Consider the following 22,135-nt stretch of genomic DNA (forward strand, 5'->3'; position numbering starts at 1 on the left):
TGACTGCTAATATCCTTATCATTTACAGTAGGGGGTACATTATCCCTTATAATACATGAGTGATACTCAGAGTTCCCTGTATAACTCAGCCTGCAGCCTTGTGCCTTTATATGGGGGGCACAGAACCCCTCAGTGACTGCTAATATCCTTATCATTTACAGTAGGGGGTACATTATCCCTTATAATACATGAGTGATACTCAGAGTTCCCTGTATAACTCAGCCTGCAGCCTTGTGCCTTTATATGGGCACAGAACCCCTCAGTGACTGCTAATATCCTTATCATTTACAGTAGGGGGTACATTATCCCTTATAATACATGAGTGATACTCAGAGTTCCCTGTATAACTCAGCCTGCAGCCTTGTGCCTTTATATGGGGGGCACAGAACCCCTCAGTGACTGCTAATATCCTTATCATTTACAGTAGGGGGTACATTATCCCTTATAATACATGAGTGATACTCAGAGTTCCCTGTATAACTCAGCCTGCAGCCTTGTGCCTTTATATGGGGGGCACAGAACCCCTCAGTGACTGCTAATATCCTTATCATTTACAGTAGGGGGTACATTATCCCTTATAATACATGAGTGATACTCCCCCCCCCCCCCACAGAAATGTCAGCGAGTTGCCGAATGAATAGATTTCAGATTGTCTCCTCGCCGACATGATTAAAGGGATATTGTTCCTTTCTCTGGCGTGTGATTGGGCCGTATTTATTTTTCCTTTCCCGGGACAGCTGCTAGCAATGTGTCTCTGGCACAAAGCGCCCATGAATGAGACTATTGCTGGTGTTTATTTTTCTTTCTGTCCCTCTGCACTCGAGAGCCTGCGACCCCCCCCCCCTCTTGCTCCGCTGGTGAAAATGTTGAACTTTTTAACATCTTGACTAAACAAGTTGAAAAGTCTTTGTACGTTTATAAACAAGAAATATTTTCCTTTGCGGTTTGAAATCTGCCCTGGAAATCGCGGAGGAGGAAGAGGTCGCTGCTCGGAATTGGGCAGTCGGAACCTTATCAGCTCTTTGTCTATTAAAGGGGCGGTTCCTCTATTAGAGGCCAATTCTAAGCAACTTTTCAATTGGTCTTCATTATTTATTTGTTATAGTTTTTGTATTATTTCCCTTCTTCTTCTGACTCTTTGCAGCTTTCAAATGGGGGTCACTGACCCCGGCAGCCAAACCCTATTGCTCTGTGAGGCTCCAGTTTTATTGTTACTGTTACTTTTTATTCCTTATCTTTCTATTCAGCCCCTTCACTCCCTGGTTGCTAAGGTAATTTGGATCCTAGCAACCAAATACCTGCTGAAACTCCAAGCTGGAGAGCTGCCTAACAAAAATGCACCAAATATAATTTTCTTTTATTAGTCAAAATGTGTTATTTGGTTATACATCCCCTTTACTATCTCTCTGTACAGGCTATGGGCAAACTTAGGGGGCTGTTCCTGCTGAATTGTGCTTAGTACAGGGGAATCCCTATGTGCCATAGTTTCATGGTATCTCTCTGTACAGGCTATGGGCAAACTTAGGGGGCTGTTCCTGCTGAATTGTGCTTAGTACAGGGGAATCCCTATGTGCCATAGTTTTATGGTATCTCTCTGTACAGGCTATGGGCAAACTTAGGGGGCTGTTCCTGCTGAATTGTGCTTAGTACAGGGGAATCCCTATGTGACATAGTTTTATGGTATCTCTCTGTACAGGCTATGGGCTAACTTAGGGGGCTGTTCCTGCTGAATTGTGCTTAGTATAGGGGAATCCCTATGTGCCATAGTTTTATGGTATCTCTCTGTACAGGCTATGGGCAAACTTAGGGGGCTGTTCCTGCTGAATTGTGCTTAGTACAGGGGAATCCCTATGTGCCATAGTTTTATGGTATCTCTCTGTATAGGCTATGGGCAAACCTAGGGGGCTGTTCCTGCTAAATTGTGCTTAGTACAGGGGAATCCCTATGTGCCATAGTTTTATGGTATCTCTCTGTACAGGCTATGGGCAAACTTAGGGGGCTGTTCCTGCTGAATTGTGCTTAGTACAGGGGAATCCCTATGTGCCATAGTTTTATGGTATCTCTCTGTACAGGCTATGGGCAAACCTAGGGGGCTGTTCCTGCTAAATTGTGCTTAGTACAGGGGAATCCCTATGTGCCATAGTTTTATGGTATCTCTCTGTACAGGCTATGGGCAAACTTAGGGGGCTGTTCCTGCTGAATTGTGCTTAGTACAGGGGAATCCCTATGTGCCATAGTTTTATGGTATCTCTCTGTACAGGCTATGGGCAAACTTAGGGGGCTGTTCCTGCTGAATTGTGCTTAGTACAGGGGAATCCCTATGTGCCATAGTTTTATGGTATCTCTCTGTACAGGCTATGGGCAAACTTAGGGGGCTGTTCCTGCTGAATTGTGCTTAGTACAGGGGAATCCCTATGTGCCATAGTTTTATGGTATCTCTCTGTACAGGCTATGGGCAAACTTAGGGGGCTGTTCCTGCTGAATTGTGCTTAGTACAGGGGAATCCCTATGTGCCATAGTTTTATGGTATCTCTCTGTACAGGCTATGGGCAAACTTAGGGGGCTGTTCCTGCTGAATTGTGCTTAGTATAGGGGAATCCCTATGTGCCATAGTTTTATGGTAACTCTCTGTACAGGCTATGAGCAAACTTAGGGGGCTGTTCCTGCTGAATTGTGCTTAGTACAGGGGAATCCCTATGCTGCCATAGTTTTATGGTATCTCTCTGTACAGGCTATGGGCAAACTTAGGGGGCTGTTCCTGCTGAATTGTGCTTAGTACAGGGGAATCCCTATGTGCCATAGTTTTGTGGTATCTCTCTGTGGGTCTTCAGTTATTTAGCATTAGCTCTTCAGTTGGGAATTTCTGGTTGCTAGGGCCTTGTTTACCTTAGCAACCAGGCAGTTGGTTTAAATGAGAGACAGGAATATGAATAGGAGAGGGGCTGAATAGAAAGATAATCAGGAAAAAGTAATAATAATAATGAAGTTTTTTTGGCTGCCGGGGTCAGTGACCCCCTATTCGAAAGCTGGAAAGTTGTAGAAGTAGAAGGCAAATAATTCAAAAACTATACAATAAATAATGAAGACCAATTGCAGAGTTGCTGGGAATAGGACATTCTATAACATACAACAAGTTAACATAGAGGTGAACCAGCTTTAAATGCTGCAAATGTGGCCAAACAAAAGCCCCCCGGGGGGGTATTAATATGCAGCTATAATGGGGCATGTGTTTGCCTTTCCCCGCTGCTAATAGCCCTGCCTGCCCGAGCAAGTATCCCGCTGGCCCCGGCCCCCCTCCCGTCCATTCATGTCTAGGAAATCCTATCCGTTTCGCCTGCTGCCGATTGTGGCAAAGGCTCTGTAGCCTCTACTCCGGCTTGAACTTTCATTCCTTTAAAGGGGAACTTCACCCAATGCAAGAGCGCAGATTCCATACGCCATTTCCTATTGGACTTTCATTGAAAGCATTTGAGGTTATTTGCCCCGTCTGGGGTCCCATTGGTTTGGGCCAACGTCCTATTCCCAAGGCGCTGGCCTGCCTGTGACATCACTGGGGGGGGGTCATTTATCAACACTGGGCAGAATTGCCCATAAGCAGGGTCGTCAGGGGAGGGGACTGGTGGCTCGAGGGAGCGTTCTGCAGGGGCCCATTGGGTTTTCGCTGACCCTGGCAACCAATCAGATTGTTGCTCTTATTGTTCTACCTGCAGCCGGCTGAAAAAAGCAAATTGCTGATTGGTTGCTATGTGTTGCTGCCCACGGCAGATTTGACCAGTGTTGATAAATGAGCCCCACTTGTGTATATTCTGCCTGTTCTGGTTTTATAAGCACTGGGAACCGGGGTCAGACTGGGCCGGGGAGACACCTGGTAGGCTCATGGGAACCACCGACCCAGACCCAACGCCAGCGTTGGACTGGGGGGTGCAGGGCCCCCCGCCACCCGTGTCCCCTAACCCCCCCCCGCGTCAGGGAAGGAAGGGTCGGGCATAGGGAGCGCCAGCAAGGGTTGGGTCTGGGCTGCCGGGGCCCACTGGGTTTTCTCTGACCCTGGCAACCAATCAGATTGTTGCTCTCATTGTTCTACCTGCAGCTGGCTGAAAAAAAGTAAATTGCTGATTGGTTGCTATGGGTTGCTGCCCATGGGCAGATTTCACCAGTGTTGATAAATGAGCCCCAATTTTGTATATTCTGCCTGTTCTGGTGATATAAGCACTGGGAACCAGGGTCAGACTGGGCCGGGGAGACACCTGGTAGGCCCCCGGGCCCCACTGACCCAGACTGGGTGCAGGGCCCACCGTGTCCCCTAACCCCCCCCCCCCCCCGGCCCCCCCCCACCCCCCCCCCCCCGCGTCACGGGAGGAAGGGTTGGGCAGAGGGAGCGCCGGCAAGGGTTGGGTCTAGGCTGCCAGGGCCCACTAGGGCCAGGGCCCACCGGGATTTTTCCCGGTGTCCTGGTGGCCCAGTCCAACCCTGCCCAACACCCCCAAATGAGGTATGAATGTTGGGGGGAAGGGGCTGGTTGTGGGTGAGCAGGCAGTTGGGGGCCCCTGTGGGCCTTACACACCCCTGCCGGAGGGCCCGTCCCTTTTTGATGCCCCTGGAGGGGGTGGCATTGGGCCCTTCCCCATTCCTTGCACTGCGCGTTCCGACTTCAGAATGTGTCAGCTGATTAACAGGCCTGACCTCAGGGGACCTGCTACATTGTGTCAAGAGTCGGAACAAGAGGAGGGGCTAAACAAACATTGCTTTTAGCCGCCATTCTGTTTCAACATTCTTGTGTTTTTGGAAAGTCGCTTGAGTTTGGCAAACAAACGGGTACGGGGGAAGGTTTTGGGGGTCCCCCCCCCAGAAGGGCAGAATGGCCGGAGCTGGGGGGGTGCCTACAGAGCTGTGTAGGTTTGTGACAATCGTTTACCCCTCTCCGGGGCAGAATGGGATGAATGGGAACAATCCGGGGAAGCAGCAGGAGAGGTGTTTTCATTACTCCGGCCTTTGTCAGCGCTGCCGGGCTGCCGGCATTTTCCCACGCTCCCTAGAGGCGCAGCCGTGTAAATTTTACTGTACTTTACCCCCCCGAGCCCACAGCTTTACTGCATTGTTGTACCTCTTTATATAGCCCCCCCATACACGTACTATTGTGTTACCTCTTACCCACAATGCTCAGGGCCTGGGGCTTTCCGTAATCCGGATCTCTATACCTTTGAGTTAACTTTTAGTATGTTATAGAATGACCAGGCAACTTTTCAATTGGTCTTCATTATTTATTTCTTATAGTTTTTTAATTATTTGCCTTCTTCTTCCAATGGGGGTCACTGACCCCGGCAGCCAAACCCTATTGCTCTGTGAGGCTCCAGTTTTATTGTTACTTTTTATTCCTTATCTTTCTATTCAGCCCCTCCCCTATTCATATTCCAGTCTCTCATCCCGACCACTCCCTGGTTGCTAAGGTATCTTGGACCCTAGCAACCAAATAGCTGCTGAAACTCCAAACTAAAAACTGAAAATTAACTAAAAAACTACAAATAATAAAAAAATGAAGACCAATTGCAAATTGTCTCAGAATAAGACTCTCTACATCATTAAGAGTTAAGTCAAAGGTGAACATCCCCTTTAATGGGCCGGTTCTGCTGGACGTTCATATTCTGCACATTACAGTGAGGCCCCTGTAGAGGGCGCTGTGTTGTTCCCTATACATATACCATCACAGGGGAAGGGCCTATGGAGCCCCAAGCTTTTGGGGTCACACTGTTATAAATTTGGGGTCACCCAGTCTTTGCATTCTACCCACCTATTGGTCTTTATTGCCCCATATGGACTTTATATAAGAGCCAATCACTATTGTTCTATTGTTCTATGTAGGTAACCAATCCCGCACCCAAATCGACCCCCGCTTCCCATCTACTTATAGGTCCGAGCCTATGGCATCACAGAGGAGGCGGGACCTATAGACACCCCCAAAGCTGGAAGTGGGGCTTATTAAAGTCTCAGGCAGGGAGGAAGGAAGAAGGCCTGGACCCGCCCCCCAAAACCCACTTTTGAACCACGCGGGTTGTGGGCCGGCCCACACATCACTAGTGGTAACGAGTATAATTCTGCGGGTATTTGGTACGCTACTATCCCTTTAAAGGGGCGGTTCACCTTAAGTACGTTATAGAATGTCTTTTTCCTAGCAGCTTTGCAATTGGTCTTCATTATTTATAGTTTTTGAATCATTTCATCTTTCCAGCTTTTCAAATGGGGGTCACTGACCCCGGCAGCCAAACCCTATTGCTCTGTGAGGCTCCAGTTTTATTGTTATTGTTACTTTTTATTCCTTATCTTTCTATTCAGCCCCTCCCCTATTCATATACCAGTCTCTCATCCAAACCTCTCCCTGGTTGCTAAAGTAATTTGGACCCTAGCAACCAAAAACCTATTGCTCTGTGAGGCTTCAGTTTTATTGTTATTGTTACTTTTTATTCCTTATCTTTCTATTTAGTCCCTTTTCTATTCTTATTCCAGCCTCTCATTCGTGCCACTGCCTGGTTGCTAAGGTAAACAAGACCCTAGCAACCAGATAGCAGCTGAAATCCCAAACTGGAGAGCTGCTGAGCAATAAGTAATAAAAAATGAAGACCAATTGCAAATTGTCTCAGAATATTACTCTCTACATCCTACTAAGAGTTAACTCAAAGGTGAACAACCCCTTGAGACCCAGCCCAGCAAATCAGAAAGGGGTTAATTTTGAACTGACGGGAATATTGATCACAATTGTCAGCAGCCAATCAGAATTTGGTTTTATTTGTAATGATAAATAAATAGTTTATTCTATAGGTTAATCCCACACACGTGTATATAAGCTGAGCTCTATATGGGGGGGGGGGGCATTCCAGGAAGCCCCCCTGCGTGAAAGCAGAGTAAATGGGAGCAAATATATTGGTTTAATTAGCACTGGAAGTTTATGGTGTCTCTTTGATGTGTGCAGCTCTGTGTTTCTGAGATACGCTTTAAAGGGCAAGTCAACCCAAACTTTTGCCTAATTCTAAGCAACTTTGCAATTACAGATGTGTAATGGGTTTTTTTCAGATATTTTTTATATATTATTGCTATTAAGCGTTTGTCCTTTTCTATTCTCTGCCCGTCTTTTTCTAACTCCTTGCAGCTTCCAAATGGGGGTCACTGACCCCGGCAGCCAAACCCTATTGCTCTGTGAGGCTCCAGTTTTATTGTTATTGTTACTTTTTATTCCTTATCTTTCTATTCAGCCCCTCCCCTATTCATATACCAGTCTCTTATTTAAGCCTTTTCCTGGTTGCTAAGGTAATTTGAGCCCTAGCAACAGGATAACTGACCCCGGCAGCCAAACCCTATTGCTCTGTGAGGCTCCAGTTTTATTGTTATTGTTACTTTTTATTCCTTATCTTTCTATTCAGCCCCTCCCCTATTCATATTCCAGTCTCTTATTTAAGCCTTTTCCTGGTTGCTAAGGTAATTTGAGCCCTAGCAACAGGATAACTGACCCCGGCAGCCAAACCCTATTGCTCTGTGAGGCTCCAGTTTTACTGTTATTGTTACTTTTTATTCCTTAACTTTCTATTCAGCCCCTCCCCTATTCATATACCAGTCTCTCATCCAAACCACTGCCTGGTTGCTAAGGTAATTTGAGCCCTAGCAACAGGATAACTGACTCCGGCAGCCAAACCCTATTGCTCTGTGAGGCTCCAGTTTTATTGTTATTGTTACTTTTTATTCCTTATCTTTCTATTCAGCCCCTCCCCTATTCATATACCCGTCTCTTATTCCCACCACTCCCTGGTTGCTAAGGAATATTGAACCCTAGCAACCAGATAACAGCTGAAATTCCAAACTGAAGTTAACCTTTGAGTTAGGATGATGTGGAAAGTTTGCAATTGGTCTTAATTTTTCATTTTCAGTTCAGCATCTCTGCCATTGGAAGTTTTCCCTCGGCCCGAGAGCTAACCATCGTTCCCGGGGCGCAATAAGTTAACAGAATGGGGGCAAATGGTCAGGCTCAGCTGTAGTCGTTTATAGATTTGCCCATTAAAGTGACAATGTCGGCTCGGGACGCTGAGATTTAAGGAGCCCCCCCCTTTCGTTAAACAAGGCTACATTGTAGGGGGTTATGGCTCTGCTAATTGGAACATGCTGTTCTCTCCCAAACCAGAACTCTATAAAGAGCTTTTCTACCTAATAACGTCCTTTATGTCCCGCCGCTACCGCTCCTGCAAGGAACCACTGTATCTGCCCCCCGCGGGGTAGGAGGGGGGGGCATTGGCTTACAGGGACGCGCTAATGAATCCATTAGAGTCGCTTCAATTTCTCGGCCGGATCAGACAGCTCTGTTTCAAACAATGGTTCGCCACTTTTATAGGCGTCTGTAAACAGCGCATTGAACTTGCCCCGCGGTGGGGCTAATTATAACGCTTTTATTTGGGGGGGGGGCTTTTTAAATGTTTTTCACGAGTTGACGAGTCAATAGCGTTTAATGAGTTTCACGAGTTAATTAGTGACGTACAACACAGTAGCCGTTAGTTACACATAATTATTTATTCTCGCCTTTGCGCCAATCGGATTTCCGTAAGTGGGCGGTGCCATACTGTGCGCAAGGTTCACCCACAGATTGGAAACCCCCCCCCTATATATTTATACAAAGCACATGATTCGGTTCAGGATTCGTCCAAGATTCATTCGATTATTACGATGTCGAGAGTAATAATCTGAGACAATTTGCAATTGGTCTTCATTTTTTATTATTTGTAGTTTTTTAGTTATTTCACTTTTTGTTCAGCGGCTCTGCAGTTTGAAGTTTCAGCAGCTATTTGGTTGCTAGGGTCCGAGTTACCTTAGCAACCAGGGAGTGGTTTGGATGAGAGGCTGGTACAGGTGTAAGACCTGTTATGCAGAATGATCGGGACCAAGGGTATTCCGGATAAGGGGTCTTTCCGTAATTTGGATCTCCATACCGTAAGTCTACTAAAAAATCAATAAAACATTAATTAAACCCAATAGGATTGTTCTGCCCCAATAAGGGGTAATTATATCTTAGTTGGGATCAAGTACAGGTACTGTTTTATTATTACAGAGAAAAGGGAATCATTTAACCATTAAATAAACCCAATAGGGCTGTTCTGCCCCAATAAGGGGTAATTATATCTTAGTTGGGATCAAGTACAGGTACTGTTTTATTATTACAGAGAAAAGGGAATCATTTAACCATGAAATAAACCCAATAGGGCTGTTCTGCCCCCAATAAGGGGTAATTATATCTTAGTTGGGATCAAGTACAGGTACTGTTTTATTATTACAGAGAAAAGGGAATCATTTAACCATGAAATAAACCCAATAGGGCTGTTCTGCCCCCAATAAGGGGTAATTATATCTTAGTTGGGATCAAGTACATGTACTGTTTTATTATTACAGAGAAAAGGGAATCATTTAACCATGAAATAAACCCAATAGGGCTGTTCTGCCCCAATAAGGGGTAATTATATCTTAGTTGGGATCAAGTACAGAAAGATAAGGAATAAAAAGTAACAATAACAATAAAACTGGAGCCTCACAGAGCAATAGGGTTTGGCTGCCGGGGTCAGTGACCCCCATTTGAAAGCTGCAAAGAGTCAGAAGAGAAAGGCAAATAATTCAAAAACTGTAAAAAATAAATAACGAAGACCAATTGAAAAGTTGCTTAGAATTGCCCATTCTATAACATACTTAACTTGAAGGTGAACCTACCCCTTTAATCTTTCCTTATCCTAATTTAGGATATGGCTAAATTAGGATTTGGTGCGGTAGGAGTGGGCTGGGTCTGCAGGGGCCACACTAGGGCCGGGGCCCTCTATGTTTTTTCCCAGTGTCCCATTGGCTCAGTCCGACTGCCTGCAGTTATGTTTTCTTTTATTAGGCAAAAAATGGTATATTAGGTTGACTTGTCCTTTAATAACAAGTTAATAGACATAAGGAGCGCAGGATGCAGACAAAACTCTGAGAAATGGTTCTATTTTTTCCCCCCCTTTTCCAAAGCAATAAATCTACATTTTTTTTGTTTGTTTTCTTTGGAACCAAAGTTGGGCAGAAAGATTGAACTTTTCAAGGGAGGTTTGTGGATCTGAGAATGGCGGCGCTATCATACGATGGTGTAATAGTCACGGGGAGTTCCCAGACCTTCCCCAGAAATATCTAGTGGGTCAGGCCTGGAATATTTAATGGTGCGGCTCATTTCCTTCCTTTATACATATGGGTAGGGGGTGCCATAGTGTTTCCCTTAGACAGTACAGTATGGGGGTACAGCTTATTGTGTGCCCAGAGCATTCCCTCTCTGTATATTTGTATTTATACATATGGGAGGGAGGTGCCATAGTGTTTCCCTTAGACAGTACAGTATGGGGGTACAGCTTATTGTGTGCCCAGAACATTCCTTCTCTGTATATTTGTATTTATACATATGGGAGGGAGGTGCCATAGTGTTTCCCTTAGACAGTACAGTATGGGGGTACAGCTTATTGTGTGCCCAGAACATTCCCTCTCTGTATATTTGTATTTATACATATGGGTAGGGGGTGCCATAGTGTTTCCCTTAGACAGTACAGTATGGGGGTACAGCTTATTGTGTGCCCAGAACATTCCTTCTCTGTATATTTGTATTTATACATATGGGTAGGGGGTGCCATAGTGTTTCCCTTAGATAGTACAGTATGGGGGTACAGCTTATTGTGTGCCCAGAACATTCCTTCTCTGTATATTTGTATTTATACATATGGGTAGGGGGTGCCATAGTGTTTCCCTTAGACAGTACAGTATGGGGTACAGCTTATTGTGTGCCCAGAACATTCCCTCTCTGTATATTTGTATTTATACATATGGGTAGGGGGTGCCATAGTGTTTCCCTTAGACAGTACAGTATGGGGGTACAGCTTATTGTGTGCCCAGAACATTCCTTCTCTGTATATTTGTATTTATACATATGGGTAGGGGGTGCCATAGTGTTTCCCTTAGACAGTACAGTATGGGGTACAGCTTATTGTGTGCCCAGAACATTCCTTCTCTGTATATTTGTATTTATACATATGGGTAGGGGGTGCCATAGTGTTTCCCTTAGACAGTACAGTATGGGGGTACAGCTTATTGTGTGCCCAGAACATTCCTTCTCTGTATATTTGTATTTATACATATGGGTAGGGGGTGCCATAGTGTTTCCCTTAGACAGTACAGTATGGGGGTACAGCTTATTGTGTGCCCAGAACATTCCTTCTCTGTATATTTGTATTTATACATATGGGTAGGAGGTGCCATAGTGTTTCCCTTAGACAGTACAGTATGGGGGTACAGCTTATTGTGTGCCCAGAACATTCCTTCTCTGTATATTTGTATTTATACATATGGGTAGGGGGTGCCATAGTGTTTCCCTTAGACAGTACAGTATGGGGGTACAGCTTATTGTGTGCCCAGAACATTCCTTCTCTGTATATTTGTATTTATACATATGGGAGGGAGGTGCCATAGTGTTTCCCTTAGACAGTACAGTATGGGGGTACAGCTTATTGTGTGCCCAGAACATTCCTTCTCTGTATATTTGTATTTATACATATGGGTAGGGGGTGCCATAGTGTTTCCCTTAGTTCCTAACCCTGGTTTGGATGGATTTTAAGATTCTTTTTTGTTTTCTTTCTTCTACAGATGTTGACGAGTGTTTGGATAACAATGGGGGGTGTCAGCAAATCTGTGTGAACACAATGGGCAGCTATGAGTGTCAGTGCAAGGATGGATTTTTCCTCAGCGATAACCAACATACTTGTATTCATCGCTCCAACGGTAAGTTCAGATTGAGAAGAGATTTAAGGGGAAGACAAAGTTACTTACAGCATTGTGTTCTTCTTCTCAGAATATAAGAATATTCATCGATAAGGATATTGGCAGTCACTGAGGGGTTCTGTGCCCCCCATATAAAGGCACAAGGCTGCAGGCTGAGTTATACAGGGAACTCTGAGTATCACTCATGTATTATAAGGGATAATGTACCCCCTACTGTAAATGATAAGGATATAAGCAGTCACTGAGGGGTTCTGTGCCCATATAAAGGCACAAGGCTGCAGGCTGAGTTATACAGGGAACTCTGAGTATCACTCATGTATTATAAGGGATAATGTACCCCCTACTGTAAATGATAAGGATATTAGCAGTCACTGAGGGGTTCTGTGCCCCCCATATAAAGGCACAAGGCTGCAGGCTGAGTTATACAGGGAACTCTGAGTATCACTCATGTATTATAAGGGATAATGTACCCCCTACTGTAAATGATAAGGATATTAGCAGTCACTGAGGGGTTCTGTGCCCCCATATAAAGGCACAAGGCTGCAGGCTGAGTTATACAGGGAACTCTGAGTATCACTCATGTATTATAAGGGATAATGTACCCCCTACTGTAAATAATAAGGATATTAGCAGTCACTGAGGGGTTCTGTGCCCCCCATATAAAGGCACAAGGCTGCAGGCTGAGTTATACAGGGAACTCTGAGTATCACTCATGTATTATAAGGGATAATGTACCCCTACTGTAAATGATAAGGATATTAGCAGTCACTGAGGGGTTCTGTGCCCCCCATATAAAGGCACAAGGCTGCAGGCTGAGTTATACAGGGAACTCTGAGTATCACTCATGTATTATAAGGGATAATGTACCCCCTACTGTAAATAATAAGGATATTAGCAGTCACTGAGGGGTTCTGTGCCCCCCATATAAAGGCACAAGGCTGCAGGCTGAGTTATACAGGGAACTCTGAGTATCACTCATGTATTATAAGGGATAATGTACCCCCTACTGTAAATAATAAGGATATTAGCAGTCACTGAGGGTTCTCAAGAGAGTTCATTCCCCGCTCAGTGCACGGGGCTGATATATTCATACATTTCCCAGGTTCCGCCGAGTATTTACATTTTTTCCTGCTTTGCGGTTAGTATCCGGGGGTTACAAGGTGCCCAGTGAATGGGAATAAGTCAGTTTTTGTGCAGAACACGGACGCACTTTTTCCATATGGAAACGTAGGGGAAACACTGGGGGGGGGGGGGGGGGACATAGAATTGCTGGAACATGTTGTTGTGTAAATTTGTTTTTAGCATAATGTAGGCGGCAGTATTTCCGGACAAGTGGCAGTTGGTCTTCATTTATTTTTTTAAATAGTTACTTTTTTTCTCCTTAAACTCTAGCTATTACCGGGTTGCTAGGATTTAATTACCCTAGCAACAAACTTTGAATCCAGTATGCAAATTGTAAAAAACAGGTCAGCGCCGGGACCCCCTGCGATAACATAACTCTTCAGAGGGGCCCAGCCTAAAGCTGCTCAGTGCAATAAATCTTTATCCTTGCTGCCCACTGCCCATGTCCCACCCACCCCATACCTTCCTGTATCCTGCCCCCGCCTTCACATGCCCCGCCCACCTAAATGCCTTCCCATGTCCCGCCCACCCCATACCTCCCTGTGTCCTGCCCCTGCCTTCACATGCCCCGCCCACCTAAATGCCTTCCCATGTCCCGCCCACCCCATACCACCCTGTGTCCTGCCCCTGCCTTCACATGCCCCGCCCACCTAAATTCCTTCCCATGTTCCACCCTTGCCTTCCCATGTCCCACCCACCCCATGCCTTCCTGTGTCCTGCCCTGCCTTCACATGCCCCGCCCACCTAAATGCCTTCCCATGTCCCGCCCCTGCCTGCCCATGTCCCACCCACCCCACACCTCCCTGTGTCCTGCCCCCGCCTTCATGTTCCCCGCCCACCTAAATGCCTTCCCATGTCCCGCCCCTGCCTGCCCATGTTCCGCCCACACCACACCTCCCTGTGTCCTTCCTCCGCCTTCAAGTGCCCGCCCACCTAAATGCCTTCCTGTGTCCCGCCCCTGACTGCCCATGTTCCACCCACCCCATGCCTTCCCATGTTCTGCCCCTGCCTGCCAATGTCCCGCCCACCCAACGCCTTCCTGTCCCGCCCCTGCCTTTCCGTGTCCCGCCCACCCCACGCCTTCCCATGTTCTGCCCCTGCCTGCCAATGTCCCGCTCACCCAATGCCTTCCTGTGTCCTGCCCCACTGCCTGTGTCGGGGGTGTGTGGGGGCCACAGCAGGGGCCTTTTGGGGGTATTCATGAAGCTCACCATTAAAGGGGTAGTTCACTATGATGTAGACATTGATAATCTGAGGCAATTTGCAACTCGTCTACATTTTTTATGGGTTTTCAGTTATTTGGCTCAGTAGCTCTCCAGTTAGGCATTTCAGCAGCTATCTGGTTGCTAGGGTCTTATTTACCCTACCAACCAAGCAGAAGAGCGGGAATATGAACAGGAGAGTACCAGTGTAGAAAGATAAGGAATAAAAAGTAACAATAACAATAAAACTGGAGCCTCACAGAGCAATAGGGTTTGGCTGCCGGGGTCAGTTATCCTGTTTCTAGGGTCCAAATTACCTTAGCAACCAGGGATGAGAGACTGGTATATGAATAGGGGAGGGGCTGAATAGAAAGATAAGGAATAAAAAGTAACAATAAAACTGGAGCCTCACAGAGCAATAGGGTTTGGCTGCCGGGGTCAGTGACCCCCATTTGAAAGCTGCAAAGAGTCAGAAGAGGAAATAAATAATGACCAACTGCAAAGTTGCTGAGGATAGGGCATTCTATAACATACTAAAAGTTTACTTGTTCACCTGTAGATAATTTGCAATTGGTCTTCATTTTTTAGTTGTATTTTTTTTTTAGTTTTTTTCACATATTAAAATTTAACCACCCCCTTTACGGCAATATTTACCTTGGGAGAGCAGCGTGATAGGCGATTGGGATCGAATTCTCTAACGCTTCCTGAACGCTGAGCCCTGGAAATTAAAAGAAAACGATGGAAAAACGATTAATGAAACCCGCGACTGCGTTTGAGCAAAGTCCATTTGGCTACAGGTAAAACCTGAGATTGGGAAATGGCGGAATCGTGTAACTTGGTACGGTCCAAACAGGAAAAGTGCAAATCCTGCGCTAAAGGGGGGATTTTCTCGCGGGGGGGGGCACCGATTCGCCGTCTTAGAAATAACAACCCCCCCCCCCCCTCCTTTCCGGCTTCTGTCAAAGCTGTCGAGCCAATTTCCTCGTTGTACAGAGCAAAGCCGCAAAACTCGATTACGGAAATTGAATACACATGGTAATTGTGGCTTTGGCTTCTCATTGGGAGTAACTAGATTAGCGCTAATTGGGGGGGTTTATGGGGTCATTCCAAGATCGCTGCAGCCTTGCCCTTTCCTTCCTCGTATGAAAATAATACAGGTATGGGATCCATTATCCGGAAAGCTGTTATCCAGAAAGTTCTAAATTACGGGAAGGCCGTCTCCCATAGACTCCATTATCAGAACCTTGTACTGTGCCAAACTAAGATATAATTACCCCTTATTGGGGGCAGAACAGCCCTATTGGGTTTATTTAATGGTTAAATGATTCCCTTTTCTCTGTAATAATAAAACAGTACCTGTACTTGATCCCAACTAAGATATAATTACCCCTTATTGGGGCAGAACAGCCCTATTGGGTTTATTTAATGGTTAAATGATTCCCTTTTCTCTGTAATAATAAACAGTACCTGTACTTGATCCCAACTAAGATATAATTACCCCTTATTGGGGCAGAACAGCCCTATTGGTTTATTTAATGGTTAAATGATTCCCTTTTCTCTGTAATAATAAACAGTACCTGTACTTGATCCCAACTAAGATATAATTACCCCTTATTGGGGCAGAACAGCCCTATTGGGTTTATTTCATGGTTAAATGATTCCCTTTTCTCTGTAATAATAAAACAGTACCTGTACTTGATCCCAACTAAGATATAATTACCCCTTATTGGGGCAGAACAGCCCTATTGGGTTTATTTAATGGTTAAATGATTCCCTTTTCTCTGTAATAATAAAACAGTACCTGTACTTGATCCCAACTAAGATATAATTACCCCTTATTGTGCGCATCCCCTAGCCCATTCCCTAGCCCATTCCCTAGCCCATTCCCTAGCCCATTCCCTAGCCCATTCCCTAGCCCAGTCCCTAGCCCAGTCCCTAGCCCATTCCCTAGCCTATTCCCTAGCCCATTCCCTAGCCCAGTCCCTAGCCCAGTCCCTAGCCCATTCCCTAGCCCATTCCCTAGCCCATTCCCTAGCCCAGTCCCTAGCCCAGTCCCTAGCCCATTCCCTAGCCCAGTCCCTAGCGCAGTCCCTAGCCCAGTCCCTAGCCCAGTCCCTAACCCAGTCCCTAGCGCATTCCCTAGCCCATTCCCTAGCCCAGTCCCTAGCCCATTCCCTAACCCAGTCCCTAGCGCATTCCCTAGCCCATTCCCTAGCCCAGTCCCTAGCCCAGTCCCCCCTTCCCTAGCCCATTCCCTAGCCCATTCCCTAGCCCATTCCCTAGCCCATTCCCTAGCCCAATCCCTAGCCCAGTCCCTAGCCCAGTCCCTAGCCCATTCCCTAACCCAGTCCCTAGCCCATTCCCTAGCCCATTCCCTAGCCCATTCCCTAGCCCAGTCCCTAGCCCAGTCTGGGCTTCAGCCGGCCAACTTCTGTAGTCTCATTTGTTTCCCTTCTAAGCCCCATTGGTAGGTTTGATTTTTTTTGGCGGAACTTTGTGTATAAAACTCGGCGGGGCGCAGGGTATTTGGCCACGGAGCGGAACGGCTGTTGTGGGGTTTGCGCATTGAATGGGCCGGGGGGCTCGCTGTGTACACGGAGAAGCCTCATTAGCAGAATGGTCTCTTTGTGGCCCCGCACGGCTAATGACTCGGCCAAAGTGTCATTATTGGCTAATTAGGCGTTACGTATCCTGGGGCGCCCCCCGGCCCAATTACTTATTGGCCTCTATTGGTGAAAGGATTCGAATACAATTCACTCGGGGGGGGGGGTTGAACCAAAATGGGGGGGGGCACTCAGCTGTGAGGGGCAACAAAGGCTTCAAATGAAAGATGAAGGGATCTGGAAGTAATTAGCAATTAGCCCCTCTGAAAGTTTCCAAAATGTCCTTTTGGGGTGGAAAGAAAGTGACAGGGTTATGGGCGGTACAGTATTACTGTATAGAATGTCCTATTCCTAGCAACTTTGCAGTTGGTCTTCATTATTTATAGTTTTTAAACTATTTGCCGTCTTCTTCTGACTCTTTGCAGCTTTCAAATGGGGGTCACTGACCCCGGCAGCCAAACCCTATTGCTCTGTGAGGCTCCAGTTTTATTGTTATTGTTACTTTTTATTCCTTATCTTTCTATTCAGCCCCTCCCCTATTCATATACCAGTCTCTCATTCACACCACTCCCTGGTTACTAAGGTAACTTGGACCCTAGCAACCAAAAACCTATTGCTCTGTGAGGCTCCAGTTTTATTGTTATTGTTACTTTTTATTCCTTATCTTTCGATTCAGCCCCTCCCCTATTCATATTCCTGTCTCTCATCCAAACCACTCCCTGGTTGCTAGGGTAACTTGGACCCTAGCAACCAAAAACCTATTGCTCTGTGAGGCTCCAGTTTTATTGTTATTGTTACTTTTTATTCCTTATCTTTCTATTCAGCCTCTCTCCTATTTATATACCAGTCTTTCATTCAAACCACACCCTGGTTACTAAGGTAATTTGGATCCTAGCAACCAAATAGCTGCCGGAAATCTGGAACAAAAACTGAAATAATTAAAAAACTACAAATAATAAAAAATGAAGACCAATTGAAAATTGTTACATGCCCAGTTGGTAATTGGGCGCAGACCTTGTTGGCGGCTCCGGTTCTGGGTCAGAATGTCGATGTGAAGGGAAAGAACTGCCTTGATCTGAGTTGCCAATTGGAAAATCAAATGGATATTTGGAAATCCTCTTTTCTCTTTGGAGAAAGTGCAGTAATTTAGTTGCTCTAAACAAAGTAAATGCCATTTGGCAACAAAGTGTCTCCCAAAGATTTCTCTTTATACAGATTGTGCCGAGTAAACTAGCCAAGGAGCTAGCAACCGAACCCCAGCCCGACTCTCCGCAGTTCCTGCTGAATTGTGCTTAGTACAGGGGAATCCCTATGTGCCATAGTTTTATGGTATCTCTCTGTACAGGCTATGGGCAAACTTAGGGGGCTGTTCCTGCTGAATTGTGCTTAGTACAGGGGAATCCCTATGTGCCATAGTTTTATGGTATCTCTCTGTACAGGCTATGAGCAAACTTAGGGGGCTGTTCCTGCTGAATTGTGCTTAGTACAGAGGAATCCCTATGTGCCATAGTTTTATGGTATCTCTCTGTACAGGCTATGAGCAAACTTAGGGGGCTGTTCCTGCTGAATTGTGCTTAGTACAGAGGAATCCCTATGTGCCATAGTTTTATGGTATCTCTCTGTACAGGCTATGAGCAAACTTAGGGGGCTGTTCCTGCTGAATTGTGCTTAGTACAGGGGAATCCCTATGTGCCATAGGTTTATGGTATCTCTCTGTACAGGCTATGAGCAAACTTAGGGGGCTGTTCCTGCTGAATTGTGCTTAGTACAGGGGAATCCCTATGTGCCATAGGTTTATGGTATCTCTCTGTACAGGCTATAAGCAAACTTAGGGGGCTGTTCCTGCTGAATTGTGCTTAGTACAGGGGAATCCCTATGTGGCCATAGTTTTATGGTATCTCTCTGTACAGGCTATGAGCAAACTTAGGGGGCTGTTCCTGCTGAATTGTGCTTAGTACAGGGGAATCCCTATGTGCCATAGTTTATGGTATCTCTCTGTACAGGCTATGGGCAAACTTAGGGGGCTGTTCCTGCTGAATTGTGCTTAGTACAGGGGAATCCCTATGTGCCATAGGTTTATGGTATCTCTCTGTACAGGCTATGGGCAAACTTAGGGGGCTGTTCCTGCTGAATTGTGCTTAGTACAGGGGAATCCCTATGTGCCATAGCTTTATGGTATCTCTCTGTACAGGCTATGGGCAAACTTAGGGAGCTGTTCCTGCTGAATTGTGCTTAGTACAGGGGAATCCCTATGTGCCATAGTTTTATGGTATCTCTCTGTACAGGCTATGAGCAAACTTAGGGGGCTCTTCCTGCTGAATTGTGCTTAGTACAGGGGAATCCCTATGTGCCATAGTTTTATGGTATCTCTCTGTACAGGCTATGGGCAAACTTAGGGGGCTGTTCCTGCTGAATTGTGCTTAGTACAGGGGAATCCCTATGTGCCATAGGTTTATGGTATCTCTCTGTACAGGCTATGGGCAAACTTAGGGGGCTGTTCCTGCTGAATTGTGCTTAGTACAGGGGAATCCCTATGTGCCATAGCTTTATGGTATCTCTCTGTACAGGCTATGGGCAAACTTAGGGAGCTGTTCCTGCTGAATTGTGCTTAGTACAGGGGAATCCCTATGTGCCATAGCTTTATGGTATCTCTCTGTACAGGCTATGGGCAAACTTAGGGGGCTGTTCCTGCTGAATTGTGCTTAGTACAGGGAATCCCTATGTGCCATAGTTTCATGGTATCTCTCTGTACAGGCTATGGGCAAACTTAGGGGGCTGTTCCTGCTGAATTGTGCTTAGTACAGGGGAATCCCTATGTGCCATAGTTTTATGGTATCTCTCTGTACAGGCTATGGGCAAACTTAGGGGGCTGTTCCTGCTGAATTGTGCTTAGTACAGGGGAATCCCTATGGGCCATAGTTTTATGGTATCTCTCTGTACAGGCTATGGGCAAACTTAGGGGACTGTTCCTGCTGAATTGGGCTTAGTACAGGGGAATCCCAAAGGATCTTGGGAGGGGCCCAGTGTTCACTCCCCCTCCGTCCTTGGGGAGCAGGGATGAAGGAGGAGCGTAGTGTTTTCATAAGAAAATACTTGGGCCCTTATAATGAATAGGTACAACTACACCTGTACCAGGTAAGCACAGGTTCTCTCAGGCCCCTCCCTTGTAATGGATTGGCTCCTCCTCCAATGCAGCCCCCTTTATTGGGAACCCACCCCTCTCCCCAGATATCACAGGTACAGGTATGGGACCTGTTATCCAGAATTCTTGGGACCTGGCGTTTTCCGGATTAGGGATCTTTCTGTAATTCAGATCTTCTACATTGTCTGCTAAAAAAATTATTTAAACAGTAATTAAACACAATAGGGCTGTTCTGCCCCAATAAGGGGTAATTATATCTTAGTTGGGATCAAGTACAGGTACTGTTTTATTATTACAGAGAAAAGGGAATCATTTAACCATTAAATAAACCCAATAGGGCTGTTCTGCCCCCAATAAGGGGTAATTATATCTTAGTTGGGATCAAGTACAGGTACTGTTTTATTATTACAGAGAAAAGGGAATCATTTAACCATTAAATAAACCCAATAGGGCTGTTCTGCCCCCAATAAGGGGTAATTATATCTTAGTTGGGATCAAGTACAGGTACTGTTTTATTATTACAGAGAAAAGGGAATCATTTAACCATTAAATAAACCCAATAGGGCTGTTCTGCCCCAATAAGGGGTAATTATATCTTAGTTGGGATCAAGTACAGGTACTGTTTTATTATTACAGAGAAAAGGGAATCATTTAACCATTAAATAAACCCAATAGGGCTCTTCTGCCCCAATAAGGGGTAATTATATCTTAGTTGGGATCAAGTACAGGTACTGTTTTATTATTACAGAGAAAAGGGAATCATTTAACCATGAAATAAACCCAATAGGGCTGTTCTGCCCCAATAAGGGGTAATTATATCTTAGTTGGGATCAAGTACAGGTACTGTTTTATTATTACAGAGAAAAGGGAATCATTTAACCATTAAATAAACCCAATAGGGCTGTTCTGCCCCAATAAGGGGTAATTATATCTTAGTTGGGATCAAGTACAGGTACTGTTTTATTATTACAGAGAAAAGGGAATCATTTAACCATTAAATAAACCCAATAGGGCTGTTCTGCCCCCAATAAGGGGTAATTATATCTTAGTTGGGATCAAGTACAGGTACTGTTTTATTATTACAGGGAAAAGGGAATCATTTAACCATTAAATAAACCCAATAGGGCTGTTCTGCCCCCAATAAGGGGTAATTATATCTTAGTTGGGATCAAGTACAGGTACTGTTTTATTATTACAGAGAAAAGGGAATCATTTAACCATTAAATAAACCCAATAGGGCTGTTCTGCCCCAATAAGGGGTAATTATATAATTCTGAACGTTCAGGGTAACGTGTATTTCCCGCTTTACCCCGCCGGGCCCAGGCTGCGCTGTGAGCCCCACGCAAAAGCTTCTCGTTTCTTTTCTATCTTTATCGTATCGACAAATTGGAATTGACTTTACAGCAACAAGGGAACATTTCCCAACAGCTGAACCAAAACCGCAGTAAAGCGAATTCCTCAAGCGAATGTCACTCTGCGACACCAATCACCCTGAATTTATTCAACCGGACGGAGGTTTTACTTTCCCTTATTTTTTCTATTTCTTCTTTTTTTTTCCGAGAGCGGCCGATGTTTACTTTCAGATACATTTGGCCGTGGCCCTAGTATAAACCCAAATGTCCCTCTCTCATAAAACAGGAAATCTGCCTCCACTATAAAGATTTTTCTGTTTATTGTATCATCGGCAAAAAATGCGGCGTTCGCGATATTCGTAAACACACATGGGCCGGGAGCCTCCGAGGCAACGGAGCGGCGAGGGCGAGTGAGAGATAGAAATCCCACGGGAAGGGCTCTGGGTTTGTTCAACTCCGCGGAGGAGCCGGATAAGACCTGGGGCATCTGGGCAAGATGGCGTACTCCTAGCGCCCAACATTAAAGGGGAACTTCACCCAAACACCACTTACAGGGGTTGGTATGATGTAGAGAGTCATATTCTGAGACAATTTGCAATTGGTCTTCATTTTTTATTATTCGTCGTTTTTTAGTTATTTCACTTTTTGTTCAGCAGCTCTGGGTTGCTAGGTTTGAAAGTACCTTAGCAACCAGGAAGTGGTTTGAATGAGAGACGGGTATATGAATAGGGGAGGGGCTGAATAGAAAGATAAGGAATAAAATGTAACAATAACAATAAAACTGGAGCCTCACAGAGCAATAGGTTTTGGCTGCTGGGGTCAGTTATCCTGTTGCTAGGGCTCAAATTACCTTAGCAACCAGGGAGTGGTGTGAATGAGAGACGGGTATATGAATAGGGGAGGGGC

At 45.5% G+C, this 22,135-nt stretch overlaps 1 protein-coding gene across 6 annotated transcripts in view; it reads left to right on the forward strand.

Moving 5' to 3' along the window:
- Positions 1–22,135, forward strand: part of scube1 (signal peptide, CUB domain, EGF-like 1) — a 147,579-nt gene that overhangs the window by 33,442 nt on the left and 92,002 nt on the right. For all 6 annotated transcript variants that reach the window (XM_031898495.1, XM_031898496.1, XM_031898498.1 and 3 more), the window contains exon 4: positions 11,674–11,808. In XM_031898495.1, the coding sequence (XP_031754355.1) occupies positions 11,674–11,808 (135 nt within the window). The remainder of the gene's footprint in view (positions 1–11,673; positions 11,809–22,135) is intronic.

Source organism: Xenopus tropicalis, chromosome 3 (assembly GCF_000004195.4).
Source record: "Xenopus tropicalis strain Nigerian chromosome 3, UCB_Xtro_10.0, whole genome shotgun sequence".
Lineage (NCBI taxonomy): Eukaryota > Metazoa > Chordata > Amphibia > Anura > Pipidae > Xenopus > Xenopus tropicalis.